The 14,957-nt window shown below is 41.0% G+C and overlaps 1 protein-coding gene across 8 annotated transcripts in view; it reads right to left on the bottom strand.

Moving 5' to 3' along the window:
- Window positions 1-2,395: 2,395 nt before the first annotated feature.
- Window positions 2,396-14,957, bottom strand: part of LOC148037739 (uncharacterized) — a 132,891-nt gene continuing 120,329 nt past the window's right edge. For 4 of the 8 annotated variants that reach the window (XM_087676693.1, XM_087676697.1, XM_087676699.1 and 1 more), the window contains 11 exons: window positions 7,885-8,079; window positions 7,275-7,649; window positions 6,976-7,166; window positions 6,613-6,886; window positions 6,380-6,457; window positions 5,950-6,153; window positions 5,620-5,830; window positions 5,092-5,348; window positions 4,758-4,940; window positions 3,307-3,521; window positions 2,396-3,222 (listed from right to left, as the gene is read on the bottom strand). In XM_087676693.1, coding sequence (XP_087532819.1) covers window positions 2,904-3,222; window positions 3,307-3,521; window positions 4,758-4,940; window positions 5,092-5,348; window positions 5,620-5,830; window positions 5,950-6,153; window positions 6,380-6,457; window positions 6,613-6,886; window positions 6,976-7,166; window positions 7,275-7,649; window positions 7,885-8,079 — 2,502 coding nt within the window. In that variant the 3' untranslated portion in view covers window positions 2,396-2,903. The remainder of the gene's footprint in view (window positions 3,223-3,306; window positions 3,522-4,757; window positions 4,941-5,091; window positions 5,349-5,619; window positions 5,831-5,949; window positions 6,154-6,379; window positions 6,458-6,612; window positions 6,887-6,975; window positions 7,167-7,274; window positions 7,650-7,884; window positions 8,080-14,957) is intronic. The other 4 variants (XM_087676695.1, XM_087676694.1, XM_087676696.1 and 1 more) reach the window with 4 other exon arrangements.

Raw genomic sequence — 14,957 nt, forward strand, 5'->3', positions numbered from 1 at the left:
TTCAAGATTCTGATAGATTGTAGAAATACTCATTCTTTTATTTCTCCAAAGTATGCAAAGAACCTCGGAATAGAGTTTGCACTCGCATCCAAGCTTTTAGTGGAACTAGCTAGTGGAAAAGAAGTTATATCTTCACAATAAACTAGGAAAGTAGAATTCAATCTAAGTAACAAACCCATTAACATGAGATTTTATATCATGAACTTGGATACTTATAAGTGCCTATTAGAAATATTTTGGTTAACCCATATCCATTATGAAAAATGTCAAGCCTCATTCTGAAACTCGAAAGAAAATAAGTATTTACATAAGGTAAAGTCGATAAACCGAAAATTCAATAGTTTAAGAATTTACATATTGTAGAAGGTTTAAGGAAAGGATTCTATGTTTATCTGCTTAATCTCAATAAAACTAATCAAGGCAAAGAATCAAAAGAATATCCTTCATGAATGAAAGACTGAACTTCTTTCCAAGAGAGACATTGATCATGAGAGTAAGCCTATGCCAAGATCTAGTGTGACAAAAAGACCCTATTAAATATCAATTCCTAGGGCTATTAAGTTGAAAGAACAACTCAATTAGTTATTGGATCAAGGATACATTCAACCAAGTAACTTGCTGTGGGATTAAGTCTTATTCCAAAGAAGCAATACAAAACCCTTCATTGTTACATCAATTATCGTAGGTTGAACTAGGTGACAATAAAAAATAAATACCCAATTTCTAAAATTGATGAGGTTCTTGATAAGCTTCAAGGGACAGAGAACTTCTCTAAGATTAACCTAAGGTCAAGTTACTATAAAATTAGAAACAACGAAAAAGACATCCCAAAGATTACCTTCAATACAAGGTAGGGGTACTATGAATTTATTGTAATGTTCTTTAGATTGACTAATACCCCACCTACCTTCAAAAAGATGATTCAATATATCTTTAAGCCTTACCTTGATGAGTTTTTGCTCGTCTTCTCTTTGAGTGTGCGTGAGAACAAGCAATCATGTGACATACGTGCAAAGCACATAAAGCAAATTGTCCATCATTTTTAATGAGCAAAGGGAAGCAACTGTACAATAGCATAGTTGCTCCCCTTTGCTCATAAAAATGTAGACCAAGTGTAGCCTCAAGGGCTTCACAATGCCACCAACTGCTTGATTAACAAGCCTAGCTAACCCAACTAGTATTTACTAAACACTATCCCCATAAAGATTGGTAAATTTCATGTAGTAGATTATTTTCATAAAATTATAAGCACCGCATTAGATTATATTGAGAATTTTGACCATATTGGAAAAATGAAGGATATTTTAGTATTTCTTAAAATATGGAAGATATTTTGGAGTTTCAAAGGTGTTGGCACATGAGTTTTCACTTGGACTCATAATTGTGGAATTCCTGGGTTTAATTTGTCAAGTAGGGGTATTCTGATAATCTTCTCATATGCATAATTGATAAATACATATATTTTTACACATTGATATGGATAGATATGTATGTATGTATATACATGCATTTACAAAAAACATTATTATTTATGATGTTTATCTATATTGACACAAATACATAGCCACCACTCACTTACATAGACACATACACCCCAATGATTAATAGAACCTAATGGAGTAAATTCTCAAGAGCCTTGATAAATTACCATTTAATCTTACTATTATATTATGTTCGTTATAAGTTCGGAAAGCCTTGAACCTCCAAAGAGCTTCTCGAACTTACTCCCTTTTCCAAACATCCCTTTTTCAATCAAAACCCCCTCCCCTCCCCTCCCCTCTCACACCTGTAATTTCTCATTTTCTCTTCCCCCTTCTTTTTTTTATTAAAGCCTCCCCCCTCTCATTTACATACTTTAAGAGAGACTGGGGGGGGGTGGGGGGGGGGGGGGGGGGGGGGAGAGGGGAGAGGGGAAGAAAGTAAAAGAAAAAGAAAAAGAAGAGAGAGAGAGAGAAGAAAAGCGCAAAGAGAAGAAAAAGAGAGGGGAGGAGAATAAAAGGAGAGAAGAAAAGCCGAGAAAAAAAGAAGAGAAAGAGACAGAGAGAGAACCAAAAGAGAAAAAATAAACTAAAATAAAAGGCAAAGAAAGAGAGATGGAGAGTGTAAATTAAAAAATTAGAAACAGAGAGGAAAAAAAGAAGAGAAATATGAGAAATGGATTGTTGAGTGAAACATCGCACGACAACTTCACTCGCCGCTTTGAGGCAACGAACCTGCTGCGAAGCGGCCTAGCATTTTGTGCATTAAGAAAATCTATGTTTGGCATGACCTAAAAAAATCTATGTTTATTTTTAACAAATCCATTTTCAAACTCTCCCAAATTCTACAATTTACTTAATTGCTTAGGATGCCTATACTGGGCTATTTATTTAGAGCTTGCTAGTCATGGAATTGAGTTCTTAATTCATAAATTGCTTCTTGTAGACATATCCTTGTGATTACATAACCTTGTTTAAGGTAGCATTAAGTAATTTCTTTTTGCCAGCTACCCCCCCCCCCCATAGGCTAACAACTAGACCGGGGAAGTTACATCACCTTCTTGTAGTGTGAGTAATTTCTTTTTGGCAGCTGCCCCTCTACCCTACAAGCTAGTGGCTGGGTAAAGCATATCACCTTGTTGTAGTCTTAAGTAATGACTTTTTTGGCAGCTGCCCCTACAGACTAGTAACTAGACAGGGTAAATTACATCACCTTGTTGTAGTGTTAAGTAGTTTCTTTTTGGCAGCTGCTCCTCTACCATAAAGGCTGGTGGCTAAGCTATGTACTAAAGAGGAATTTACAGGCAAATTGAGTCAAATGAAGGGCATCCAGATGGCAGAAATGCCTTTGAGATTACCCAAGAGCAGTTTTCTAACAGCTTCAGGAAATTGATACCATCGTTCGAATCCCTCATTCACCAGAGTTTACTTGAGGTTGGATACATGCTCTCGCTGCTCAGTTGTTGAACATTGTGAGCCATCAGAATCCTCTAAGAGCTTTTCAACAACTCTTTCGAAGTCTTCTGTCTCCCTGGTCGAAAGGCTCTTTGGATTCTCCAATTCTGACATCTTGCCCCCATTGTACAACAGCAGGAATCGATCACAATTCATAACAGTGCTGATTCTATGAGCAATACTAATGAGTGTGCAGAAACTAAATTCCCTTTGTAGAACATCCTGAATCGCTTTATCTGTGTCTATGTCAACTGCAGATGTTGCTTCATCCATCACAAGTATTTTAGACCTGTATGATAGGACAAACAAGTCAGTGATATAAGCTATCTCACGTCCATTTCAACACACACAAAAAGAGATTGGCTGGACTTACTTTCTCAATATTGCACGTGCCATGCATAACAGCTGGCTTTCACCAACACTGAAGCTGACTCCATTTTCCCCTATGATTGTTTCCAGTCCTCTTTCAAGGTTCTCAAGCTTGGTTGTAAGTTGTGATCCTCTTAGAGCCTCGTGGATCTCACTATCAGTGTGCTGCTCAAAGGGATCCAGATTCATTCTGACCGTGTCTTTGAAAAGCACAGGATCCTGCGTGTCAAGAGTTAAAAACACGTATTAATGGTATCGCAGGTACATTAGTATCAACTTCTTGGTACAGGATGTCCCTTAAAGCTAACGCTAGTGAGCGTGACAAACTTGGCACTAAAAGCCTTGGTTTAAGACTGTATACTCCTATGACAAGCTTAGATGGTGACGAGGAACCAACACTGAGTCAAATGATCTAGAGTGACAGTTGTAATACCTTGTAGAATTTCCTAACATGATGAATTCAGGGCTCTAGATAGCCACTTCAAGAATTAGGCTATGGTGATGTTGGATGAATGTATAGAAGCGGTTGTAACTTGGCTTAGACCACATTCAGTATTTCCCTTTCATATAAAAGCATGGACATGAGTTAACATGATCCGTTCAAAAGCTGGGATTGGCCCAGTTTCAGGTTGTGGCATTTTCCAACCAAGGGTCACTGCTGTCCACTCTACCAGCCTTAAGACGCTGATTCATGCTGGATCCCTCCTCCAGCGGTACTGTTCTTGAACCTCCAAAGACTGAAAAATGGGAAAGGGGACAGACGTCATCCAAGAGTTTCAGATTCTAAACATTGTGGATTTCTTTCTTTTCTCCTGTTCTAATTCGGTTTCAGTTGCTGTTTAGTTATATTGAAAGGTGGTCTGTGCAAGTTTGCTTTGGAAAACCCAGATGGCCATCAAGCTTCAAGGCTTTTGAGGCCTTGCACACGAGAAATGTATGAACACCAATTCCCTCATGATTCTTATAAATGTCACTGCATGGAATATACAGGGCCTTTAAGGGATTAATCATTAGATGTTCCTAAGTACATTATAGAGCACTCCTTTAACAAGACACCTTAACTTAAGGACATGAAGGATATAATTGACCTCTTTCTGGAGGATGTTTATTTCTCAAATGTCATGTCTATGCAGCACAGTACTTTGAAATGTAGAGACACTTCAGGAAACAAGCCTTCAAGGCCCTCTCCTTTGTTATATCTAAGACTCAGAGCTTCAATGGCTGTCACCAGTGAACCCCCACCTCCATATCTCCTTATTCTTATTCTTTTGTGACTTCAAGGAAAGGTTCTAATAAGGCCATGATAGTGAATCGCCTATAAGCAACAAAAGAAGACCCCTGAATTTTGAGAAATGGATGATTTCTAATATGTCGACAGGCCTTTTACAGAAAGCCTTAAGAAGTCCTTCCAAGATTCAGTCCACAGAAAGGTTTAACAGTTGGAGCTCATTTCACCTGAGGAATAATAGATAATCGATGGCGCAATACATCAGGATCAATGCAATTAATATCCACGCCATCAATTAGGATGGACCCACTGCAGCCACTATTGTCAACCATGCGGAACATCCCCAACGCCAAGCTTGATTTGCCAACCCCTGTTCGCCCCAGTATTGCTACTTTCTCTTGTGAATCTATCTGAAACATATTAAACACAACTTATCTACAAACAATCAGAAGAAACCTACGCCAAACTTTCAACAGCCAAAAGTGGTTTCAAAGGATTTCATGCTTCAGAAAGTGTCTTTTCACGCTATGTAACAGCTAGGAAACACTTTTCTAAAATCACCTTGAATGAAATATTTTTCAACACAGGAACAAGATTCTCCCTGTATGCCATTGTATAGTTAAGAAAGACAATCTCTCCCCGTGATGGCCAGTCATTTGAAATTGGAGCCCGTGGCATATAAACAAGTGATTCTTGAGGCAGATTACTGTATGAGTATATCCTTTCCACACTGGTGAAGTTGTTTTCAGTATCTGCAGCCATTCTAATGCCGTACTGAAACAGACCTGTTAACTGCAGACTTTGAACAAGAACAACACCTGCCATTACATATCAACGTTACGAGCTGAATTCTGCATGTGCCAGACGGACCTGGGTCCTAAGCTCACCTCGTATTTACAAGTCTTTGGATTCACTCTAATGTTGAATCACATTTACAGCAGTGCTAAAGACCTCATTTGTGCAAGAATGGGTAGTATCTCAGCAGCATCGTTTTTTCCTCTCATTGGGAAACTTATGACATTCAGAACGCCTTAGAGCAAGTTTGAAACTTCAATTTGGTGTAACTAGCACAGTATTGCAAAGGCGTACCTGCAATTCCAGGTCCAAGATGCTCACGGAGAAGAACCACAAGGAGCGATGTGATTGTGACACACCAGGTTGCAGAGAAATCCAGCCGGAAAGCTAGCCATCGTGTCACATGAAGAAATAAAATAAATGCACCGTGGTTTTCATCAATCAGCTTTGCAAAATGATTATGGAACCTATCCTCTGCACTGTAGGCGCGGATAGAAGTGATACCCTACAATAATGTCATGAGGACAGATGAGTATACAGGAATCATCAATCGCATTGAAACAATGCTTGATTGTACTTTATAGTGTTGGCATGCATTTGAACTGTGGCAAAAAACGAAGAGACCTCAAGAGTTTGATTGAAATGCTCATAAATAGGGGAGCGAGAAATTCCCTCCAAGCGTTTAAGCTCTCGAGAAACTGCTGTGTACTGACGTTGAAAATATAACAGAAGTACAACAAAGGGTGGAATTGCTAAGAGGAACCAGGGAATCAAAACAGTTATTAGCGCTATAGAACCCAAACATCCGACCAAGTTTTCCAGCATATTCTGAGAGGTCACAAACCGAAGGTAAATTTTTGAACGCCCGGCATCATGTCATGGATTGCATTACAGACAACACTTATTTCATAGTTGTTTCAACAAAAGTTAGACCATCATATCAGAAAATGATTAGATTACATTATTATCCAAGCCTACATTTGAAACGTAGTTCATTTTGCCACTTTTTCAAGAGAAAACACAAGCATCTGAAGTGTGAGAGACACAAGCTGACCTGTGCTGACATGGGGAGTAGCTCATCAATACAAGCCTGATCTTTACCAAAGCGATTCAGTATTCTTCCAACAGGATTCTGCAGAGCATTCAACATGTTATGTATGAACTCAACCTACTACTCAGATTTTTATAATCTGGACGAAAGGTAACCCTCAGTTCAAATACTTATACCCATTAACCAGTTAAATGCTTTGTTTGTCAATCAAAATTGATGTTTGAGACATCCAGTACTTTTTCAAAAAAGAGCAGAGGTGAGTTGAAAATGCTTGTAGTCATTTTTTTGTGCAAAGCCTTGGCTGAGATACTTGTTGCATGGCTGAATGCAAAAGCCCGTATCAACGAAAGCAGAGTAGCTCCAAAGACAATGCAAGCAAATGAACCTATGTACACTTGCATCTCCAGGTGATATTTTTCATCTGCCCACACAGCTAACCAGTAGCTTATCATCACTCTAGCAAGTTGAGTGAAAATAAATATCCCCATCAGAAATATAAAGCGATAGGTCCTGCATCAAGCATGGAGTGAAAAATCATTTAAATATTAGAATATCTTGATAGATAGCATCGTTGGTACAAAGGAAATTAACCTACATACCCTCCTGCTCTCAAGTACGCTTCATATGTTGCTTTAGTCACCAGTCCTTCTACTCTGTGCTCCTTAACCGTGAGAACTCCATTAACATTGTTGAAGCCACTTTGCCCCAGTTTTGACTTGTTCAATTGAACCTTACTGGCTTTACTGCAATCAGCAACCAGCTGTTCCTGTACACCAGTTTCCAATGAGGGCTGAAAAGAGAACTTTTCAGTCTGAACTCAAGTCCATACAATTCCCTGCTACAGTAAGAAGAGCTCATCTGTTGGGGAATTCGGTAATAAGTCTTATAAATGATTTACCTCATTACTTGAGAAAGTTGGAGCAGATGCAGTTGCTAAACCATGGCTGTTTTGAACCTCATCCTCAGGTCCAAGATGCCCCCTCCTGCATGGTAGTTGCACATCATCTACGAGAGCAATGGCATGTATTTCTCCATTCACCACTTTGTACACTTCATCACAATGTTCTAGCACTCTATTGTTGTGGGTGCTGAGAATAATTGTTCGCCCTCTAAGCACTCCATGTAATGTATTTTGGACAAGATGGTTGAGAGTTGGTATATCAACAGCAGAGAAAGGGTCATCCAATAGGACCAAAGGAGCATTACTGTAACAAGCACGAGCAAGACAGATTCGAGCCTTCTGACCACCACTCAAATTTAATCCTCTTTCACCCTAAACACAAAAGAAGCAGTTGATGCCATCATGGAAAGAGCATGGGAGGAGCTGCTGTATGTGTATGAGAGTATCAAGAAGCTACCTATTGTATCTAAAAACTGCACTACACTGAAATATGCACTTACCACCCTAAAGAGAACCATCTAATGCAATTGTAGTTAGTATTTTAGCAGTACTTGTATTGAGAAACTGGACAGTTGCTGATGGACACCAGTATAATTGTACAACTTACAATTTCTGTGTCATGGGCAGCTGGAAACTGTAAAACATCTTTATCTAAGGCACATGCTGCTAATACTCTTTCATACTTAACAGGATCATGTTTGTCTCCAAAAAGGATGTTATTACGCAAGGTGTCGTTAAAAATCCAAGGTTGTTGAGGTACATAAGCCACTGGCCTCTCCGTAATAAATGATCCTTTTATGCACTACAAAACAATTGAGAAAAGGGGAAAGATCCAGATCAAAAGACTTCCAACCAAACTATCATTGTTTTTTCTTTGTTAAAATGCATCACTAAAGAAAAAGCATCAAATTCTGACGTGATTCCAGAAAGAGTACCAACATCTCCACCACAATCTTTGGCACATTAGCAATCAATGTTGGAAAGGGTAATGCCATTCACATGACAGATGGTGCTAAGGATAAGAGTACATGGTACTGAAACACAAATCCCATTGGAACCTCTACTGACCCTACCATATAGGCATCACTTCAAGAGCTAGGGTATTCTCCAATGGTATCACAAAACTAAATACATGCAGCCTATTTACTGATAGAACAATCCATTATCCTTGCTGAGGGCAAAACTACCACCAGTCTCTACTACTGAATAGGTCTCAGAAGTACTGCCCATCCTAACCTGCTAATCCTCAATACTCATATTCAGAAAAACACTAATCTGCATTTCAGTTTACTGAGCTTGTATTATGGGCACGGAATAATGTATGTCTTGCTCTAGTGACAAGGTGCCTTGCTCCAGCAGCACTCCAGTTTCTTTGCGTTGCTGCAACCACAACTCACAGAACACCTTTGGAGGTTGGCCACTCTTCTACGTGGCTTAGCACGTTCCACTCTCTCTTTTGGTTACATGTCTTCAGTTACAAGGCTACATTGGGATCTTAATCCAACGTGTTTGTTTGGGCAATATCGTCTTTCTTGTCTTCTGTTTCTCTGCCCTTATCTTCTTGTTCATATGTATTCTTCTGTATTGCAGGTTGCTCTGATACCTACAGTTTGCTCAAGCAAGCATTGCTTCATCACACCAACTCCGCTCTCACCCCTCTAATTTCTTTATTTTTCCTTCTGACGTTCTCTACTTACATGTTTAGTTCTATCTGTGACCCTTTCTGTAGCTGTGACCCCTCTAGCTACAGCTTTGTAGCTTTCTCTCTGTATAGATACAGGATGGGGTCTGCCAGCATCACCTGCAGCAAACAATGGAATCCCAGAGCATTGTTTGTGGTCATGTGAAGCAATGTAGTTAGTGTGCAGAGGGACTTGCAGGGTCCTCTGCTGATTAGAGCCCAACCTCATCCTTACTCTATGGCAACCAAAAAAAGAAAAAATAAACCAAGAGAGTCATGCCAGCAATAATACCAACGGAACCGCCTCTATAACAAGCCCAATCATCTACATAAAACCATTCAATCCTGGAAAAGGTCCTGGTTCACGCTGTCTCTAAAGACTGGAAAGAGCCCATGGATTTGCCAAACTCCAATGTGAACCAAGGATCCTATCCTTTCATCGGGAAGATCAACTTCTCCCAAGTTGACTGCTTTCCTCCTCTAATGATTTGTGCATGATGTCCCCTCATTCTCCAAGGTGTCCACCATATTGAAGTCCCTGCCAACTATCCAATGATCATCTTGGGGTAGAGACTGTGACTGTAGGTGGTCCAGAACTACCTCCTATGATCTATCTCACTGACTATGTGGGGCATACATGGCAAATAGTCCAATATGTGCCTCTGACCTCCCTGGGACCAGAATGCCCCAATCATTGATTGTCTATGTCCACTGTTCTCCTACAAAAATGCTAACTTCGGCCTGAATCTTTGTTTGCCACAGCTATTATGTAATGCATGAAACTTTGTCCTCGAACTAGCTTCTGGCATCATTGAGATATCCTCTTTCTGGGAAGGTGATACTCCTAAATCAAGCCTCATATATTCGTTGCGAAGATCCTCATGGGGAGCATCTAAGTCTTTGAGACCGGCATGATGTCGAGCTAAAAATTTATTAGCTCTTTAAAACAGCCCCAAAACGGTAAATTACCAAAAGTTGCATTAAACGGGGAGTGGTTCTAGAGAGTTTCTATGTCCCACATGCAAAACCCTAATTTGGGAGGATCCTTCCACCTCTCTAAAAAGACAATCTTCCCACCATTCAGCCCCATCCTTATCTTGCAAGTTTCACCATCAGCCCTCTTCCACTAGCTGTTCAGCCCCAACATCTGCTGCTATGTGGTCTACAGCTGTCGCCCAACCTTGCACTGCTGCCAGTAATCAGTTTCCATCATCGTTTTTGTGTTTTCAGCACCTTTCTTCATCAGCCTCTACTCCAACTGGTGGTTACTGCACTTGGGATGTGTCTCCGGTGGAGGACACACATCGACACCTCCCTCAACCTGCTCCCACAAGAGCCACTGGCTATTGGACAAATCTGCCCTTGAGCATTCTATACATTCTCTCATTCATTTACAACTTTGATTCATTCACTTCAAAGTTCTCTTTCTTCTTTGTTTATACTTGTGTTTTTTGCATTTTGAAGTTTGCATTTTGCATTTAGGGTTTAAGTTTTGCACGTCGCTATCTAAGTCAAAGTGTTTCTGTCATGGCCATACTTTCTATGTTTCCTCACTGCAAACCCTAGCATATCTTCACATGGTACTAGAGCCGATGCTCTTGTAAAGCATCCTATAGATATTGTGGATGCTTGGTTTTGAGCAAGATACACGAACAAATTGTATCTAATTCACGATGGCTCAAACGACTCCATCTTTAGATGCTCAGATGCTCTCTCCAACTACTCCTTTAATCACAATGTGGATACTTGGTTTTGAGTGAGATACACGAACAACATGTATCTGATTCACAATGGCTCAAATGACTCCATCTTCAGATGCTCTAATGCTCTCTCCAACTACTCCTTTAATCAAGGCCTTGAGGAGGAATTATGGTCTTGATTTGGAGTGCAACACTCCTAACAATTCTTAAAGGGATCACTCACCGAGGCCGAACTCTTCTTCGTCTCATACTCCTTCACAAGGTGCATCTCAGTTGGAGCACTCTACTGATGAGACTAAACACCTCTCAATTGAGCAAAGACTATCCGCTCAGGACACAGCCAAGAAAGCCTGGTGGCAAGTTTGTACAATCCATTTTTGTGTGTCTGATTTTTTCTATATCGCTCCTGTTATGCAGGAACCAACTGTAAGTCACCATGGAGAGCCAAATTGGTACCGGTATGGTTTTGAAGAAAATTCTATGTTCAAAGATGTTCCACAATGTAATAGTCCAGCATTGTTTCATTTGGGGGATGACAATCTACTAACAGCCATCATTAAGGGCTTGGTTTTACCACAAAGCAGTTCAGCAGTGGTGTTAAAATAAAGCTGAAAGATTAATCATATTACAAGGTGAAAACTCAGTTATAGCATCCCAAATCCCTATAAACTAGATAACATGAAAACAAGTGCTGGAAGGCAAAACAGAAAGCTGAACTACTATTTACATCAGGGGACAGTTCGGATGGCATCAGAAGCTAGGGGCTTAAAGTTTCATTCGACATTCAGCATGACCAACCTTCCCAAAGAGACAAGGTGGTCCACTGATCTGCACAAGTAACCTCACCATCATTAGGCAAGTGGCATACTATTTTCTATGGCCATGCCAATTTCAGGTGATCTTACCTACAGCTGCTGAGTTTTTGCTTTCCAAAAAAGAAAATTTTATTAATAACTCCTTGGAGAAAAAACCCCTCTGAGGAAAAATACAAAGTACAAGGAACTTTGTAAAGAGTAACTAAGTACATCGCAAATACAATGGTTTTGTGAACAACCGATCCGGCGGGCTATAATGCAGACCATCTGAGGGGTAATGTGGAAAAAAGTGCCAGTCCCAGGTCTGCAAAAAAGCCTTTATTCTCTTCCTCATCCTCTCAAAGTTGCTTTGCATCCTTTCCCATCTCTCATGGAGAATATGAACAATCTCTATCCAAATCCTTGATAGAGTCTCCGTTGAAGATGCATCCTGAAGGTCTATAGCACGACTGCACCTCATGATCCAAATGTACCAAGCTAATTTTTGCTAGATGACATCAACTTCAGCAGCTTTTCTACCACACATACTACCAAAGATTCATTTCAACAACTTCATCTTAGTTGAGGATGAAGTGTGAATCAAGTAGGACTGGAGGATTCCTCTATGACATCAAGTGTATCTCTACCCTCTGCTCACATGGGTGATGGAACTGCCTGCTGTATAACAAATATTTGTCCCCCCTCCTCAGTGGCTTTGAACTTGGGGCACCATAGATGTCAAAATCAGCATCTCTTCAATTGACAGGTTGCCGACAGGTTGCTGACTGGCCTGCTTACTACTCTTTTTTCCAATGGAAGTTATGAGACGACTCAATCCTTTCATTGTGATGAAGACAGTGGCTGGTTATATTACCCACAACATCACCAGAAATATAAACACCATTGCTAGAGCTGAATGGAATAGGCTTAGCAACAAGTTGGCAGTCTTGAAGGACTGGGGGAAAAGGCCAAGGTGGGGGCATAAATCTAATGGGAGCTGTCATCTGGCAATGTGCAGAACAGACTTCTTACTGCAAGGTTCAGAGAAAGAATCATCTGAGATCCTATCAGTGGTTGATCCCCCTGCATTCCAGTAGTGATTGTTACTTGTCTGCCTCTCAAAACCTCTTCCAAACTTTTACTTCTTGCTACCAGCCCCATTGTCACAACCTTCTCTTAACTGGTCTGATAGTGACCTAGCTTCCTGCATGGCTGCTGCCGCCACTATTCTTTACTGTCTGTTGGCTGAGCAAAGGGGGACAGAGGGATGGAGAGACTAAAGCTCTCACCTAGACTCTTACAAAAGTCTAACAAGACATGGTACAATATGATCTATCTATGCAAACAGGAGGTGGTTGATGGTTATGCCTTAATCCTACTCCTCAGCCTAGTAGTGTAACCAAAGAAGGCCACATTGCATGGCCTACCAAGAAATGGATCCCTGAACACTCACTCTCCTGGATCCCACTATAATCTTTGCAGAGGCTTCCTTTGATAAGCCCAATCTCTTCATCCATTTGCAAGACAGGTGGTTGTGGGTTTGGGTCAATGTACCACTTTCACTCATAGTGTGCCACTAGTCTGATCCCCTATCCAGAGGATCCTGTGAGATCTCTGTGGTCCAAGTCCTCTCGTGGGAGGCCTCCATCCTCCTCAACCAAGAAAGTGAATGTCCTATCTCTGCTAGTCGTAATGATCACAAGAAGGATATCCCCTCTGGAGAAGAAACCAACCCAACTCTGAGAAGTGTATGTATCTGTCCTCGACTTAGGAGTTGCTTGCTCTATCACAGCCTTGATCATGGCCCTAGCTTCTTGAGACCCTATAGTCTCTACCTCTAAATCTCATGCGGTAGCTCCTGGAATGCAAACCAGTCTCCTACTAAGGCAGCAACCTATATAGAGAATCTCCCCCAAGATAGGTGAGACCTCCATCGAGAATGGCTCAACTCTAATCTCACATACTGATTGAAGAGAAGGGGCTGCCTCCTCTCCTCTTCGTCTATAGTCGGTGCTAGCTGATGAAGGTGAGATGAAACAAATCTCCATGCTCTGATAACAGCAGCTGCAAATCTAACATCAAAGCTCTTCCCTAAGTCTCTTGTCCCAATCTTCTAAAAGATCCAATGAATGTTGGGCTGCCATGGTCTTCCATGTGTAGGTGTGATAGATTACAGCCTCCCTATCAAAAGCCCATTCCAAGGCTCCTCACCTAGAAGAACACCCCTAACAATGAGCTTAACCAATAAGGTCTCACTCTAGCAATCTATGTCTATGATCCCCACACCTCCTCTAGATCTAGGCTATTTGATAGCGTCCCAAGTAACCTTCCCTCTAGTCAAGCTCCCATTTGTTTTTGACCAAATAAAATTTTGATAAGGATCTTTACTTGGCCTGGAGAATGCCCAATAAGAAGTAGTGACCACATGGTCGAGAGAAGAACCTGGTTGGTGATCACCACTCCCCCTACTAATGAGAGCCTCACCGAGCTCCAACAAAGGAGATTCTAATTAATGCTCATAAGAAGAGGTACCAACTCCTGCTCTAAAGTAATGTCAATCCCCACATGGCATCCAAGATATCTCACTGCAATCATGCAAAGAGCCCAATGTGTCATTTGTAAACTCCATATCAATAAGCCCGCTGCTTGCCAAACTCAAGGATGGGTAACTTGATACCTATGATACTTGTGGATCTATCTCTCAAGAAGGAGCTCACAGCCCCTACTACAAATAAGAATAAAAGGGGGCTAATGGCAACCTTGTCTCATCGATCTCCATATGCTAAATCATTCTCCTCTACCCCAACTAGTCATAACTCAGTTGTGTGCTGAGGACTAAAGAGCCACTAATCCTATCCTGAACATTGTGCTCTCCAAGAACTCCCAATCCACATAGTCATATGCCTTCTCAAAGTCAAGAGAGCACAATAAGGTCCCGGTTCTTGGAGTGAGCAAGAGTGGTGGACTACTAGAAGGTGAAGATGATGTCCAAGATGTTATGCTCTCGAACGAAGATGATGTCCAAGATGTTATGCTCTCGAACAAAACTAGTCTAGGTGGGTGGATAATGTTTGGCATCGATGGGGCTAGTCTGAGACCGCTCACCTTCGCAAGGATCTTCGAAGCAATTCCAAGCTAAGCGATTGGTCTCTCACTATGTGATCTCTAATCTATCTCCACTTCCCTTGGGAATGAGGTGAATGAGTCCCTCAAAAAGTCTCTCTAGCATAGCCCTGAATGCAATAATCTTTGGGAAAGCTGAGATGAGGCCTACACTGACAAGATCCCAATAGCTCATAAAGGACTTATCCAGTCCATCTTCTATTGGGCACTTACCTAAAGGTAGTGCAAGAAGTACCTTCTTCGACTCCTTTCTAAGAAGGGTCATCAAATATCTACTCATCTTATCTGTGACCACCCTCCTAGTGTCATGGCATAAATTTTTGCTCTAGCAATATACATCCACTCAGCCACACATCTACACCTTTCATTTTCCCTCTGTAAT

Source organism: Lygodium microphyllum, chromosome 4 (assembly GCF_053477565.2).
Source record: "Lygodium microphyllum isolate KBCC chromosome 4, Lygodium_microphyllum_v1.1.10, whole genome shotgun sequence".
Classification (NCBI taxonomy): Eukaryota; Viridiplantae; Streptophyta; class Polypodiopsida; order Schizaeales; family Lygodiaceae; genus Lygodium; species Lygodium microphyllum.